The sequence below is a fragment of the Nothobranchius furzeri genome, chromosome 14 (assembly GCF_043380555.1).
Source record: "Nothobranchius furzeri strain GRZ-AD chromosome 14, NfurGRZ-RIMD1, whole genome shotgun sequence".
Taxonomy (NCBI): Eukaryota; Metazoa; Chordata; class Actinopteri; order Cyprinodontiformes; family Nothobranchiidae; genus Nothobranchius; species Nothobranchius furzeri.
The window spans coordinates 40,392,861-40,410,398 of record NC_091754.1 but is presented as its reverse complement, the minus strand read 5'-3'; the positions used below and the strand labels follow the sequence as shown (position 1 = coordinate 40,410,398).

Sequence of the window (17,538 nt, the reverse complement as noted above, 5' to 3'; positions counted from 1 at the left end):
ATTCCATCCCTGTGGTATCGATATTATGGACTATTATACACTGCCTTCTTCAAGTACACCGACACGCACGACAGCCAGATGCCGTAAAGCAACCTTCGCCTCCCAGACAAACAGAAGAAGACGCCGCATGGCTACATTGCAATTTCCCACGCGAGTTGTCTCCGATCCAAGTTTTGTCTGCCAAATAAATAAACAAAAACATAAACAGTGAATTTGGGAGGCGCTTCACAGCCCAACTTAATTAGCATACCAAGTCCGACACGTAGTTGTATATTCACGCTTATGTGCTTAAAGGAAACTCCCGTTTATTGCAACCCGGACTTAATTTCTAGCATGCAGTACGTTTGTTTACTCACGCTGACAACTTTGGTGCTACTTGGATTCCCCGGGGTATTTAGATCCATCGCCGAATCGCCGTCAGCGTATATCCATATAACGGGTGCGGACGGGCACCCATGGTGCAGCCTCGAAATAAGACATTATCTGCACCAAAACATCTTCATGTCGAAAGGCTTTGTTAGGAATCATTAACGTGATTCCCCTGTTCGTTTGGAGCGGGTCTGGTCTGGGATTTCTAGGCGTGAACAGACTAGCTGCGGCTAATCTAACCGGCGCTTTTAATGACGTCACTGCCGTGCGCCAGTCTGTTTTTATTATTACCGGTAGATGTACCTTTGTCCTACTGTGGAGAAATTCGTTTTCTCCCTTTATTGACCAACAGAGTTGTTCAAAAGTACAGAACAAAACATATGGCATTACATCTTATGACAAAAATGCACCTTAAACAGAGTTTAAGCAGAAAAACATCACTCTGCAAATAGTGTATATAGTGAGACAATTCATGATTTAAAGTGTTAACTTTCACCAGTTTTTGTATGCATGTTTTAAAAAATGCTGATACTTGAAAGGTTTAAGCACTTAATACACTTAATTCTTAACATTTAATTTTTGTAATATAAATTGAGGAATGTTTTTTTTTAATAAACTTGTTCGATAAATGGGTGTTTTTAAATAGCATCGAAATCGAGTATCGAGTTTTTTTCAAGTATCGAATCGAGTTTGAAATTTTAGTATCGTGACAACCCTAGTACAGACCCAAATACCAATATCTTGCAAATACTGACATCAAGAATTATACAGTGGCATTTATAACAAATTAATGCAAATAAATTGATGTTCACAAAATGTTGCGTAACATTTATTTAGTCGCGTCAAGGTGCTGTAGGAGAGTGCACTAGCACCTTGTCCTCAGAGAAGTTAGTTTTAGTTTTCAGCGTGAGGAACTTATTTCTACCTTATTTATAAACTATGTATTTACAAGTCCATCAGTTAATGTAATAATTGTCCCAACCACAGCTGCACCCCCCACCCCCAACCCGGTCTCACAGCAATCAGGGGCAAGCTGCACGTGTGTTTAGCGCGCCACACGCACACATTTAGCCGTTTTGAGCGGCTCAGGAGCCCACAGGTGCGGTATGTATCACTCACTCTGGTTAATCCACAGGTAGCCGGCTCTGAGAGCCGTTTCTGTAGCGACTGACACATCACTACATCATTCCCTTTCCTAATGTCCTGAAGAACGGTCCGGAGCACAGGCGGGGTGTTTAGCTAACCTGCAGGAAATGTCAACGACAGTTATCCAGAAAGTAGCTTAGGGTTACCAGAGATGTTTCTGAGGTGTTCGCTAGGTACTTTTAAGATTTAAAAAGTCAAGAAGGGGGTCTGAAAAGCTGTTAGAAATAGCGTCAAAGTCGTTGGCAACACTGTGGGAGGAGCGCTTCATTTGCAACTCAGGGCAGCGCAAGTGGGAGGAGCAAGTAATCAGCTTGTTTTGTTTGTATAATCGTTCAAAACTCAGATCGTAATTGTGATTAAAATTCGATTAATTGAGCAGCCCTATATGCATATGTCTGTGGCGCAAATACCCTGTGAAATAATTAAGTACATCATGCTAGATTAGCAGCCTGTGATGGTACCTGGTTCTGCTCACTGTAGGAGACGCTTCAGATTTTAAATAAATACATAAATCTAATAATAATATACCAAAAATTATTGGAACAAGCCCTTCTAAACGCTGAAGTGAACCAAATACGTGTTTAGCGTACCATTACACCCCTACCCAAGACCATTAAGACACCATTAAGAGAACCTAGGTTTACGTAATGTTAGGGATGGGTACCTTTGACATTTGAATCGATTCGGTACTAATTCCCGGTACCTAGGAATCGATACCGGTACTTAACGGTACCAGTTTTAGATACTTTTGAGTGTTTAATATTTTAATTCTCTTTTATAATAAAATATATGTTTTTCTCATTATATAACCATATGTGATAAATATCACGATAAATAACTTACAACTGTTTGTATTTTAACATCGTCCTTGTAGTTTTATAAGCTGATAATTAAACTGAAGCAAACATCTTTACTGTGAACTAAATTTACTACGTATCTTCATTCTTTTTGCTGTCCTTTTTCTTTGATTTTTCCTACTGGGAAGTAGAATTTCCCAGGAGAAAGCGAACACACCGTTAGCTGATAACAATGGTGGCAATGGAAGCTAACTTATCAAGCTAACGTTATCTTAAACCGTTTATTTAGCTGCTGGAGCAGATTAAAACGATGATGCCTCACACTTTGATCGTTGTCGCTGGTTTCATCCTCACCCAGTCACCCGTCACATTTAGTAAAGTGAAGCCAAACTTTAGAGCGCGTTCATGTTCTTCTAGCTGGAGATTCGTAGTTCCGAGGAGAAAGCGAACGCACCATTAGCGGAACAGAAGCTAACAAATCAAGCTAACATTATCTTAAACATTTTATTTACCTACCGGAACAGATTAAGATGAGGATGTCTCACTTAGATCGTTGTCGCTAGTTTCATCATCACCCAGTTACCCATCACATTTAGTGAAGTGGACCCAAGCTTTAGCGTGCGTTCTTTCTACCATGCTGCTCTGTTTACAACTCGCTCGCCCGGATTGCATGTCCATCCCGAAGCGAGCTGCAGCAAAATTCTGTTTAACCACTAGGCATACGCTGTGCGTCCTGCCTCCAGCACTAAATGTGCCAGTGAAGGTTGAGAAACATCCAGCCTGTAAAACTGCACAAAAGTTAGCGGCGTGGCCCAGCTAGCTGCTGCACAAATATCCTGGACTGACACACCACGAAACAGGGCCCAGGATGTGACCATGCTCCTTGTAGAATGAGCCCTCACACCCACAAAGGTTCAGCACCCTTACACCTATATGAAAGGCTTATTGCTTCTACAATCCAGTGTGCCCGTCTCTGGCGAGACACAGGCTTGCCTTTATGGGCCGTGGCCCAAGAAACAAACAACTGGTCTTATTTTCTGAGACCAGCAGTCCTGTCCATATAAGCCCTTAAAGCTTGAACAGGGCAGAGACAATTAAGCTTCTGCTCTTCTGCTGAGGAAAAAGGAGGTGGGTGAAAAGCCAGCAGCTCCACAGGGGAGCGGCTATAAGATGACTCCATTACTTTAGGCACAAAAGCTGGATCGGGCCGCAGACACACTTACTGTTCGGCCTTTTTAATATTTAATCAACTACACCTCTCTGTAATTCCTGTTCTACATCCGGGTCGGGGTCGCGGGGGCAGCATCCCAACTAGGGAGCTCCAGACCATCCTCTCCCCGGCCACCTCCACCAGCTCCTCTGGCAGGACCCCCAAGGCATTCCCGGACCAGATTGGAGATCTAACCTCTCCAACGTGTCCTGGGTCGACCCGGGGGCCTCCGGCCAGCAGGACATGCCCGAAACACCTCCCCAGGGAGGTGTCCAGAAGGCATCCTGACCAGATGCCCAAACCACCTCAACTGACTCCTTTCAATCCGGAGGAGCAGCGGTTCTACTCCGAGTCCCTCCCGAATGTCTGAGCTCCTCACCCTATCTCTAAGGCTGAGCCCGGCCACCCTACGGAGGAAACTCATTTCGTCCGCTTGTATCCGCAATCTCGTTCTTTCGGTCATTACCCAAAGCTCATGACCATAGGTGAGGATTGGGATGTAGATCGACCGGTAAATCGAGAGCCTAGCTTTCTGGCTCAGCGTCCGCATCGCTGCAGATGCTGAACCAATCCACCTGTCAATCTCCCAATCCCTTCTATCCTCACTCGTGAACAAGACCCCGAGATACTTAAACTCCTCCACTTGAGGAAGGACCTCCCTTTTCCAGTCGAGAACCATGGTCTCAGATTTGGAGGTGCTGATCCTCATCCCAGCCGCTCCACATTCGGCTGTGAACCTACCCAGCAAGAGCTGAAGGTCAGAGCTGGATGAAGCTAGGAGGACCACATCATCCGCAAAAAGCAGAGACGAGATTCTCCTGCCACCAAACTCGACACACTCCACACCACGACTGCACCTAGAAATTCTGTCCATAAAGGTAATGAACAGAACCAGTGACAAAGGGCAGCCCTGGCGGAGTCCAAACCTCACCGGGATCAGGTCTGACTTACTACCGGCTATGCGGACCAAACTCACGCTCCTCTGGTAAAGGGACTGAATGGCGCTTAACAGAAAGCCACCCACCCCATACTCCTGGAGCGTCCCCCACAGGGTGCCCCTGGGGACACGGTCATAAGCCTTCTCCAAATCCACAAAACTCATTGGTTGGGCAAACTCCCATGCCCCCTCCATCACCCTTGCAAGGGTATAGAACTGGTCCACAGTTCCACGGCCAGGACGAAAACCACATTGCTCCTCCTCAATCTGAGATTCAACTTTCGATCGGACCCTCCTCTCCAGTACCTTAGAGTAGACCTTTCCAGGGAGGCTGAGGAGTGTGATCCCCCTATAGTTGGAACACACCCTCTGCTCACCCTTCTAAAAGATGGGAACCACCACCCCGGTCTGCCACTCCACAGGAACTGCCCCCGATGACCACGCAATGTTGCAAAGACGTGTCAACCACGACAGCCCTACAACATCCATAGCCTTGAAATACCCAGGATGAATCTCATCTGCCCCCGGGGCTCCGCCGCTGTGTAGTTGTTTGACTACCTCAGCAACTTCTGCCCCCGAGATTGGACAGTCCATCCCCAGGTCTCCCGGCTCTGGTTCCTCCTCGGAATGTGTGTAGGTGGGATTGAGGAGCTCCTCAAAGTATTCCTTCCACCACCCGACTATAGCCCCAGTTGACGTCAGCAGCTCCCCATCCCCACTGTAAACAGTGTGAGCGAGTTGCTGCCTTCCTCTCCTGAGGCACTGGACAGTTTGCCAGAACCTCTTTGGAGCCGATTGATAGTCTTTCTCCCTGGCCTCACCAAACTCCTCCCACGCCCGAGATTTTGCCTCAGCAACTGCCACTGCTGCACCCCCCCTTGGCTATCCGGTACCTGTCTGCTGCCTCCGGAGACCCACAGACCAGCCACGCCCTGTAGGCCTCCTCCTTCAGCCTGACGGCTCCCCGAACCTCTGGTGTCCACCAGCGGGTACAGGGGTTTCCACCACGAATGGCGCCGGCCACCTTGCGACCACAGCTATCAACAGCCGCCTCAACAATCGCAGAGTGGAACAAGGCCCACTCGGAGTCAATGTCCCCCACTGCTCTTGGGACGCGGTCAAAGCTCTGCCGGAGATGGGAGTTGAAGACGTCTTAACAGGTTCTTCTGCCAGGCGTTCCCAGCAGACCCTCACTATGCGTTTGGGTCTGCCAGGTCTACGCGGCATCTTCCCCTGCCATCTGATCCAACTCACCACCAGGTGGTGATCAGTTGACAGCTCCGCTCCTCTCTTCACTCGGGTGTCCAAAACATACGGCCGCAGGTCAGATGATACGACTACAAAGTCTGTCATCGACCTGCGACCTAGGCTGCCTTGCTACCAAGTGTACCGATGGGCATCCTTATGTTCGAACATGGTGTTCGTTATGGCCAAACTGCGGCTTGCACAGAAGTCCAATAACGAAACATCACTCGAGTTCAGATCATACAAACATGTTAATACAGATGTGAAATCCATTCATGTAAAATAATCATGGTAATCGTGAAATGGTGATTATTTCTCAGAGTACAATTGTTCCACTAAAATGTATAATCACTGCAACCCTATTCCAGTGTGTGAATGTGTGTGTGAATGGATGAATGATGCACTGTAGTGTAAAGCGCTTTGGAGTCCTCTGACTCAGAAAGATGCGGGTCATTTATCATATTTGTGCAACCACACAATATCGTGTCAGGAGGTGTTAATTGCTTCCTGTTACCCCTGTGCTGTATGCTGCATGACGTACAACTCAAGCAGCCCTCAAAGATGCTCACATGAGAGAAAAATGAGCCATAAATGTCACATGGAGTTGAAATGAGGGCTAAAATATCTGCCTCTGCTCCTGGTCGTTTACGATGTTCATTATGTCCTCTTTTTAAATATTAAACGAGGTTCTTTTTGCTTCGGACATGAAGGTGTTTCTAATTACCTTTTTAAATGTTTCGACCTTCGTCTGCGGTCTTCTTCAGAAGTTTCACAGGTGTTTGTGCGACGCGTCTTCATCAGCTATTCTGCTCCTGGTACCAGTCAGACATCCAACTGAAGTGTTCTGAGTCCTTCGTGCCATAACACCTTCATGCAAGACAAAATTGCATAACCTGACCCTTTCTTTTTAGTTGATCTCTGAGTCCTAATCATGTGACAAGCAGAATTTCACTTTAGGTGTTATTATAAATAAGACAGGAGCTTCACTTTCTGGAATGATGCTCAGGTTTTTTAGACGTGGCTGTAAATGAGGTCCTCATACGAGTGTGGACGTTCTGCTGGAACCAGTAGATGTGAGTGCACGTGTGTGTGCAAGATGTGATGTTTATTCCATGCCAATATATGTGTGTGTGAGTGCACGTGTGTGCATGCTTCCTGACCATGCTTCTGTTCCTCCCTCAGACACATCGGTCATGTGGGCTGGGATCCAAACACTGGTTTTGACGTGAGTACCCTCCTCAACAGAACAGCACAATAGTGAGCTGTCTGACTGCACCATGAAGTCACACAATAGGCTCTTGTTGCCTCTGGATTAGCTTCACAAACGTCTCACAGCGTCCGCACAGACCCTGTTTTGGACAGAATCAGGCAGCTGAGGCGTGTTATCTGATCTGGGGGTGAATACTTGATCAGTTATTTGTCATTCCTGCACGTCCCGAGGTCATAAAACCTCTGTTTTTGGAAATCTTTGGACTTGAAGTACCTCATACTTTACTTTTGTGTGTGGTGCAGAGTTGCATCCCTGATAGTGGTGTAAAAGGAAACTACGGAGTGTGTTATCTCTGAAGTCCTAACACATTTACAGAAAAGATGTTCAGAGCTGGCTGGCCATTACCACACTCAGTAGGTTTACATCTGCATCAGAAAACCCAACTATTGCCTTAATTAGACATTGCTGTTTGTTTACATGTAAACATGTTAGTCTGGCTTAAGGCCAACTGCTCCTAATCCAGCTGAAGCACCCAGATAATGCAGTTGGAACCCGACTTCCTCTGCATGTAAACGGGTCAGTCCGGCTGATACCGGTGACTTCCAGAAGTAACAAGACTGCAGAAGCGATCTTCTGATAACAACATCACCACAAAGTAACACTTATAACACCATCAGTACAGGACAGGACGCACCAAATCAGCTGTGCTGCAGCGTTGTCCATTCCTTCAGCCATCGTGCATATCCTGTTTAACTCCATCTGCTTCACCCCCAACCCTAACCCTACAGCGTTTGTTTACTATTTGTGCCGCTAAGACTAACTGGAAGAATGCTGACATGAAAGGGCGCATGTCGCCACCTACTGTAGCGGAGTGGAACGAGCTTCATTAGAGAGTTCGGTTTTCTAACATACATGTAAACTAGGGTAAAGACTCCCACTGTGTTACAGCTGATTAACTGCATGTAAACACACTGATTGAGTGGCTGCTGATTGTTTTTATTATTGTCACCAACTTGTGATCACATGACCAATTTGTGACTTGGTGGTTTTGCTTGTTTTTGGCATCCCCTTCTCTTGGAGCCTGGAATCATTGTGTCCACGAGGAACTTTCACGTTAAAGCCAGAAATAAACCCCATTTGTGCTAAAAGTCATCTACTTTATCTTTTCCTATTTATTATTAGTAGTAGCATTTTCTAAATAAAGTAATAAAAACTATATTTAACCTGTAATCAGTGGGCTGATCAGGGCTCAAGTCCCGGTCGGGTCCTAGCAGAGACTTTAAAAATGGGAGCCGAAGCCTCGTTGCTGTAAGAGGTTGGGTTGGGGGTTAAACCACCAGATGTTCCCGAGCGCAGCTGCAGCTCACCGCTCCCATCGGGGATCGGTGAGCTGAAGAGATAAATGTCACCAGTGTGTGATGATGACTGATGGAACTTTAACTTTAGTCTTTAGTGTATGACTTGTGTTGTTTAAAGCTTTAAGTGGCATCGACTTAAAAACATCCATTAATCGTGGCGTTCCCTGACATACGTGTGCTACCCCAGCTCCTTCCTCTGTTAGCCTTATGGGAACTGTACTATTCAAATAACCCCGCCCCCTGAGAATTCTAACAGAGCCAATCGGCGCTGAGCAGCATGTGTCACACAGCGTAACGCTCAGTTTCTCATAAACATGGCGTCTGAAGTGGAGTTTGCTGCAGCTCTTTCTTCTGTTCTAAAAAAACTTAAACATGTCTTTAAAACCACCACAAGTAGAAGCGCTGAAAGCATTTCTTCTACAGAAGGTGTTTGTGCTGTCGCTAGATGCCATTTTTGACTACATCTAAAAAACTACAGCTTTGCACGGCACGGTTGGCATTTCCGCCTTTCTGATTGGTTATTTTTTAGCTGGCTAGTCTCATGTGTCTCTCTGCCTGTGAGTAATCAGACTACTTCTCTGTGTAGATTTAGACAAGTCAGACACATCCATGCATGTGTAAATGTCAGGTAGATCTGAGCCAACACGCTAGACGTCCTGGATGTCTACTAGACGGCGAGGCTGAAGTCTGATCTGGTTAATACAGAACATCAGAGCTCAGGCAGCCTGTAGTTCCTCATGGGGCCACCAGGTGTCAGCGAGACACTGCTCTCCACTAGGCTGCATGTAAACATCAAATGAATGGATGAAAAGCTAAGCGAGCAGGAAGTCCTTTTCATTCTGATTAAGAACACGGTCGTCAGTCAAAACAACTGGCTGCCTCTTTGTTATTAGCTTCTTCCGGGACGGCTGCACAAACTGAGTCTGAGGATGAGGGTCTGAAAAAGCCACCCGTGTCTAAAGTGCTGTTTGTACCGACAGCTGAATAACCTGGACCCGGAGCTGAAACACCTGTTTGATATGTGTGGCATCTCAGAGGCACAGCTGAAGGACCGCGAGACTTCCAAAGTCATCTATGACTTCATCGAGAAGAAGGGTGGAGTGGAGGCTGTGAAGAACGAGCTGAGGAGGCAGGGTGAGGATGTATACACTATCACACACACACACACACACACACACTTAGAGCTGCTTGTAAAAGGAAACAAAAAGAAAGCAGGGGGACTCTGGCGGGATGGGACCAGATGAGTTCTGTGTTCTGGTATCAGAACCGGGTTGATGGATCCTACAGACTCTACCAGAACCTTCATTCATCTTTATTTAGTTCAGATTCAAACTGGACCAGGAGTCTCAGAACCAGAATTGTTCTGCTGAATCTAACGGCCTCTTCTTTCCTTTCTTCACATGCAGCTCCTCCTCCACCTCCTTCTCGTGCTGGACCCCCTCCTCCTCCACCTCCTCCCCACAGCTCGGCTCCACCCCCGCCACCACCGTCCAGGGGAACCCGGGGGGCCCCTCCTCCTCCCCCTCCATCCAGAGCGCCTGTATCTGCTCCTCCTCCGCCACCTCCATCCAGACCAGTTACTCTGGGTGCTCCTCCTCCCCCTCCTCCTCCAACCAGAGGAGGTCACCATCCTCCTCCTCCACCTCCTCCACACCATCATAATCAACAGCCTCCCCCTCCACCCCCTTCATCACCCTCTGTCACTCCTCCTGCTCCTCCACCTCCCCCTCCTCCGCCTGCCCAGCAGTCTCCAGCAGACACTGCACCTGCCCCACCTCCTCCTCCTCCTCCCGGCCCCCCTCCACCTCAAGAGTTGGACGGTGTAAGTGAAGACTTGCCCCACTCTCCCAATCCAGGCAGGAAGTCAGCCCTGCTGGAGCAGATCAGAGGAGGAACCCAGTTGAAAAAGGTGGAGCAGAACCACAGAGTGCCAGCCTCCAGCTCAGGACGAGATGCTCTGCTGGACCAGATCCGGCAGGGCATCCAGCTCAAGACCGTGAGTAGAGTCCCAGAACACCCCCCACCCCCGTCTCAGAACCCGTTTAAGGTTAAACCTTGTGGGTGTTTTCCCACAAATTGGATTTTATTTCCACTTTGAACCTGAAAGTCTCTCCTGTACGTTTACCAAACTCTTGGCTTCACTAGTAATTTGTGCTTTCAGGTGTCTGATCCAGAATCTGGACCGCCCACACCGGCTCCAGCTACCGGGATTGTGGGGGCCCTTATGGAAGTAATGCAAAAGAGGAGCAAAGCCATCCATTCTTCAGGTGGGTGCTGAACAGTTTCATCATGATGGCGCGGGAGCACACGGGGTCACACACCTTCCCTCACACCTGTTTCAGCTTAGACGGGTACATCACTCCCACAGTCATCGTCAGTCCCGTTTCACTGAGGAATGTTCCCATCACGTTTTTGCCCCCCATCGAGTCGGTGATTTGATTTAGAGTATTTGTAGAGTCCCAATCCGACACTTCAGCAAAACTTTAAATGAGAAGAAAGGAGAACACATCCGAGATGTCCTTTAAGTATTTTATTTTATTTCATTTTCTTAATTCAACTGCCAAGATAACACTTAGTCAGACTGTACACAAAATGTGTTCTTCCCAAAGCATTAAAGGTAGCCTCATGTTTACTCAGTCTGCGGTCGTATTGTGTGATGTGCATTCCTGCGACGGGGCACGCACGTCAGGGATCACTTTTGTCTGCACAACATCTGAGAACTACGTGTAGCGATGGGAAGGGAGAAACACCACATCTGCAACCCTGGACAGTCGGGTGAAACCATTTTAGGTGCTAGAATTACACCTGAGTCTCTGTAGGGGAACACTGGGGTCTAAACCTTGCATTTGGCTTCCTGTGTTTGAATTTGGGGACGTTCCTTCATGTTTCAGCGACACTCTTCAAAAGAGTTTTGTTTATCTATCATTCTCGTCTTGACGGGCCAAACCCGTCCCCGTGTAATCAGTAAATGGCTACGAAAAGCCAGAGTGGCCAAATTGTCTCAAACATATTGGAACGGTTTCAATAGTTAACCTTTGGGTTAACGTTTTATTTTGAAGGTGAGTTCAGCGGGCGGGAGAGGAGGTTCTGGTTTCTGCTGCGCTGTTAGGCTCAGAAATGCTCTGTTATGAGACTTCTGTGGAAAAAGTTAAAGGTTTGGAAGACGTGGATTACGGCCGACAGCCCGAAAATAAAACCCACATGTGTTAGCAGTAGGGCTGCACGATATTAGGAAAACCTGCGATATTCGATAACAGTGCTTAATATTGCGATATCGATATTACTCGCGATAAATGAACAAATACTAAAGTATGCAGTGTTGATGTCGTCTGGCGTGTGACGTCTGCTCTGGGTTCAAAGCAAACAAAAACTAATGCATGAATTCCATTACAACATAACATTTTTATTGCAAAAATATGCAGCTGCACCTGCTACTGTATTAGCAGCAAAACAACAAACTGCATGCCTGCAGGTTCTCAGTGACTTTAAAACATCACCTCCACCATAAAACTTTTTCTGATGCTCCAAATACAGAAAAACATCCCTTACCAGGTTTTCTGAATAAATAAAAAATCAGAAAATAAGTTTAAATGTTAAATAATAGTTAACATCACTTAAATGCAACTGCAAATTCTCTCATTGCTACTGAACATTTTCTCCACTTACGTGGTTATGATATAAGGCTGCTGCTGTAATTGGGAAGTGAACTGTGCCGGGCCAAACTAGGAGAATATTAAGATTTTCTGAGGGAAAGAGAAAAACAATCGTCTACCTTTCAGAAGAGGAACTGGCAAAAAAACTACATGGAAAATATATGAAAACGTTTGTTTTTAACCCCAAATTGAACAAGTTTACCTAGATCTTAAAAAGCATCTCAGATGATGAAACTCCAACTATGATTCTGATAACAAGCTAACAAATTGAACTAGCTCCTCTAAGATAACCGGCTAGCAGAGCTTCTGACTGCAGCAGCAAATCAACTATCCTGATTAACAAGGTTATAAAAGCTCAAAAATGAAAAATCACTTTGATGTGTGGGGGAACTTTTCCAGGCCCTCTTTAGCAGGGTGGGACTGGGAGGAGAGTGCTGTAGCCTTTTAGCTGGAAGCTAACCGGAGCCTGGGGCTAACATTACCACCCGGTGGAACACTAGCGACATGGAGGTAGGTGGGTTGGTTCGCCGGCACGTGTCGGATTCAGCCCGGTTATTATCAGCTGCTTAACGACACTGAGCGGACTCACGTTCATGTTTGAAAGCAGCGCTGATTCCAGAAACCTCAGCACAAAGTGCGTTCGTTAATCTGAGCCAGCATGACGAACAAGGGAAGCGAGCGGCAGCGCAAAGCGGGGGCGGAGCGGAGATGGTGGAATGTTGGGGTAAGGGTCTACGTAGGGGGCGGGCGTATTACGTGAACGGACCCATCTGATTGGCTGCATATCAGAAGGACTACATTTGATTGGTCAAATAATACTTCCGCGTAAAAAACAGAGCTGGTTTACAAAAAGCTGATGTATGACACGGATGGAAATGTTTGAACCAAACATTTATCGCCGTTTTTGACGTGATTTGTGATGGGCCTATCGCACGTCCTGTTATCGCGATGACGATACTTTTTCGATATATTGTGCAGCCCTATTTAGCAGACCGCTGCATCGTACGTGTGTTAGCAGACCGCTGCATCGTACGTGTGTTAGCAGACCGCTGCATCGTACGTGTGTTAGCAGACCGCTGCATCGTACGTGTGTTAGCAGACCGCTGCATTGTACGTGTGTTAGCAGACCGCTGCATCGTACGTGTGTTAGCAGACCGCTGCATTGTACGTGTGTTAGCAGACCGCTGCATCGTACGTGTGTTAGCAGACCGCTGCATCGTACGCGTGTTAGCAGACCGCTGCATCGTACGTGTGTTAGCAGACCGCTGCATCGTACGTGTGTTAGCAGACCGCTGCATCGTACGTGTGTTAGCAGACCGCTGCATCGTACGTGTGTTAGCAGACCGCTGCATCGTACGTGTGTTAGCAGACTGCTGCATCGTACGTGTGTTAGCAGACCGCTGCATCGTACGTGTGTTAGCAGACCGCTGCATCGTACGTGTGTTAGCAGACCGCTGCATCGTACGTGTGTTAGCGTTAGCAGACCGCTGCATCGTACGTGTGTTAGCAGACCGCTGCATCGTACGTGTGTTAGCAGACCGCTGCATCGTACGTGTGTTAGCAGACCGCTGCATCGTACGTGTGTTAGCAGACCGCTGCATCGTACGTGTGTTTGCAGACCGCTGCATCGTACGTGTGTTAGCAGACCGCTGCATCAGTGTTTCTAAAGCACAGGCTGGTAAAAAACAGCCACTAACGTTCATGTTTGCCAAGAATCAATACATGTTCATGCATTTAATCTGCCGATGAGTTTGTCATTTCTCTAGACAGCTTGAATGGACTTAGCTTGTAAATATTTTACTGGAGGAAAAATACTGAGATCGAAATTCAGCTAAAAGATATTGATTTATGAGTTTTTGTCTCTGATCGGGCTTCAGTCCGGAGTCTTCATCGTCATCCAGGGACAAGGAAGGTCAGAGTGGTCAGCCATGAGGTTATGATGAGCCTTAGGGGTGGGGGTGTAAAGACACGCGTGCTGCTGCTGCTCCTCATCACACTCTTGTGTTTCTTCCCTCAGATGATGATGATGACGACGATGAAGAGGAAGACTTTGAGGATGACGACGAGTGGGATGACTAGTGAAGCCCTCCGCCCTGTACCGATCGCCGACACTAAAACTCTTCCAGACTACAGCCGTCATGTAAATGTTGTATGAATTAGTTGTATATTTATTTTGCTTTTCTATGATTTTACGGAATAATCTGTGCAATACCTCATCCGTTAAACTGTTCTGTTTCTACACGTCGTCATGGTAACAGCTGCTCCACTTGCATCGTGTCATTGGAAGCACTTAAACGCATCACTAGCAGAAAGCTATCTGTCCCACAGTAATAATAATAAATAAAAACAATGTGTAGGAGTTTCTCAGAAAATATTTCTGTTACATTTTATTCCTTGTTTGAGAAACTTTAAAAGGAGACTTAAGCAAGCGGACAGGCAGGATATATAAGACTCATAAATAACACTATTTTCTTACCACCTTATTTTCTAACTCTTCTTAATGAAAGTGTAGTTTAGTAATGTTACAGTGTTGTTTATTCAAAGACCAAAATGCGGCTGCTCCGTCACCTTACGTGGATCTCCAACTCTTATTTTGATGTGATTAAACGTATTTGCACACAGCCTCTGTTAGTTTGTTTGTTCTCCTTCTGTTTTATTTCTGTGTGCATTTGTTTGTGCTAGTTTTTATTTGATCGTCTAAGTTTAATGATTTCATTTATTCAGTCTGTTACATGAAGGAGGTCTCACCTGAGATGGGACTTTGTTGCATCGTTTTATATCATCAGACTCGCATGACGAGAATAAAATCAGCATCATTTTTTCTCATTAACTACATATGATTTATGCAATGCAACTATAAATGCCTCCTTAGTCTAAATGATGAAAAAAGCAAATAACAAACCAAATGTGGCATTTCCAGCAGCTTGGCAGGTTTGATGTTGCCTGTGACTTTTCTGTTTGTTAGTGGTATAAAAAAAAGAAAACTTGGCTTGTTTTAACTGTCTTTTCTGTTTTTACTGCCCTCAAGCGAGGCTTAATGCTGCACAGAGAAGCCCAAATACTGATGTGAAACCTGTGAATAGGATCAGGTGGGCAAAGAGTGGAAATACTAAATTGTATACTTAAATAAATGTTAATATTTACAGAGAAACTGCTTGTGCCATTTTTCTTTTCCAAAGGTTCCCATAAAACACGGTGGTGTTGGGGTTTATAGTCTTTAGAGGTTTGCAGCATAAAATGTGAAACTCTGAAATGCTTTAATATGTGAACCTGGTGTTGTTCCTCAAGTGTAAGTTTAGTAGGTGGACAAGGGTGACATCTGCTCTGATCATAGTTATGGTTTTTCAAGTTTTTCTTCCTTCATGTTCATAGTTTAGAAAATTCAGCGTTTTCGTGTCTTCTCACTAATTCTTGTTCAACCTAAAATAGTAAATTTTGATTTTCAACTAACCCTTAGTCAATAATATAATGTGACCGATCTGTGAAATCATAATGTTATGATTAATATGTTATAATAAGTAATATGACAATCTGTTTCACTAGACACACTGACGCACGTAATGTAAACAACGCATGACACATTGCTGTACTGATCCAATCAGAACCTTCCTAGTCTGAAGCGTGGCATAGTCTCTGTGGTGTTTATAAATCTGCCAGCTTTGATTCGACCAGAATTCAAAACATCCAGATTAATAAAACCAATTCCAACACCATCTTAGTTCAGTTCTCAAGATCTCACTGGAGTTCACCGCATGCTAAGCGGAGTATCAGACCGGCCATCCGGACTTCCCTTTTTAAGCTGAGAACCACCAAGCTGGAAAAGCTGTTGCATTTTACCAACCAAGCAATGGTTCCTTTCAGAATAAAAGCTGAACTCACTGACCCAAGCAGGGTCCCCTTTTGACGCTAAGAACCACCTTTCGCTTTTTACCTGAAGACGATCCAAAGACTGGTTTGTCATGCTGTCGACGCTGTTCCATCAGCTCCAGTACCAGAGGAGGGTCCATGGACCTGGCACTCCGGATCTGTACAGAGGTCTCACTGAGAGTATGTGTGGATGCGACAAATAAGGCGCCTAGTGTTTATGAAACTACTCCGGTCAAACTCTGATCACAGTTAGGAGCAAAACATCATCTCCCACTCAGACTTGCTTCTCTGGATACAAGCTCATTTTTTTAATTTTTTTATTTGTTTTATTTTCTCTGTGTCCTGTTCGGCTGTGAAGCAAACAGAATTGATGTCTGAATGCTGGTAACAAGCCTTACAGATTTAATCTCAGGAATTTAATCTCAGGTGGAGCATCAAAGCTTCTGCTTTTAATGTCACGCCTGATACTTAAAACTTTATTGTTATTGTTTTTGAATGCTTTGTGATTCCGACCAGACACGGAGACAGAGGTGAAAGAGAAAGGAAAAGACAAAAGGTGGGGGAAAGGGGGGTTTCCACAAAAATAAACAATAATGAACAAGAGTCTGCCTCTAGACCTGTAGAAAGAGAAAGAATAGAAAAAAATGGGACACACAACAATACATCAGGAGCAAGCTATCACTGCGTCAGCCTGATGATGAAATATAAAATCAACATTGTTTAACTGAACAATCACACGATAATAAATCATAGTGCATTTAGTGACAACGACAGCCTTAAGACGTGTGTTGAACGTGCCCAAGTCCATACTTATGAGAGTACCATGTGAGCACCTGTGTATGTACACGCGCTTGTTTATGTAAGGTTTCTCTATAAAAGCGTCCAATAGAGAGCGTGAGGGACCACAGATCTGCCCCCCAAAGATGTGTAGGAGACGGGGGGAGCTCCAAGTCCCAGAGATCCAGGAGCTGCCCCAGAACACAGGAACCCCAAGGAGACTGCAACCAGAAAGGCCCCCGCCCCCCTCGAGAGGCACAGAGGATCGCCCCGGGGGGCCACAACCAGCAGCCGTCAGAGTCCCGGGAGATATCAGCGGCAAGCCCACAGGCCCGCCCGTAACCTCCCACCCCCTAGCTGGCCAAGCCCGGGACCCAGTGACCCAGGGGTGACCATCCCCGCTGGGGACCCAGCAGAGCCCAGGGACCCAGACCCCACCAGACAGCCACCGGAATTGATCAGGCAGATGCCAAAAATGTTAAACCCCCTGACCCGGGAGCCACGAACATTCAGGTAGACCAAGGCACCACACTCCACACCAGGTGTGGCAGGGGGAGCTGAGACGAAGATCTATATCATCAAAAGAAGGCCCAGGAGAAGAGAGGAGTCAAAGGCCCCACCTGACATATCCAGCCATACACAAACACAGTCACACACTCCCTCCCTCATGCTCATACATGCACATACAACCAAAGACTTACAAAAATGCATGCCGGACACCCATTCATGCTCCCCATACACACCCTATTCACTCTGGTCCCGGTACTGCTGCACATGGGGTACAACCATTACCGGTTCCCAGAGTTCGACCCTTTCTGCTGGGGTGCTGATGAGCAGGCTCCCCCGCCCAACGCTGAGCACAGCAACCCACCACCCCAGGCCCCAACCAGACGGCCAGATCTCCCTCCTAGCCTCCAGCCCCAGGAAGCCAAGCAACAACAGAGGTGTGCTAAGACCCCTAGTCTCCCT

The 17,538-nt window shown here is 46.4% G+C and overlaps 1 protein-coding gene across 2 annotated transcripts in view; it reads left to right on the top strand.

The window, feature by feature from the left end:
• The window catches only part of wasla (WASP like actin nucleation promoting factor a), a 42,067-nt gene extending 27,860 nt beyond the window's left edge, over positions 1 to 14,207 (top strand). For both annotated transcript variants that reach the window (XM_015965662.3, XM_015965661.3), the window contains 5 exons: positions 6,887 to 6,929; positions 9,253 to 9,406; positions 9,679 to 10,268; positions 10,434 to 10,539; positions 13,943 to 14,207. In XM_015965662.3, the coding sequence (XP_015821148.1) occupies positions 6,887 to 6,929; positions 9,253 to 9,406; positions 9,679 to 10,268; positions 10,434 to 10,539; positions 13,943 to 14,004 (955 nt within the window). In that variant the 3' untranslated portion in view covers positions 14,005 to 14,207. The remainder of the gene's footprint in view (positions 1 to 6,886; positions 6,930 to 9,252; positions 9,407 to 9,678; positions 10,269 to 10,433; positions 10,540 to 13,942) is intronic.
• The last annotated feature ends 3,331 nt before the right edge of the window (positions 14,208 to 17,538 follow it).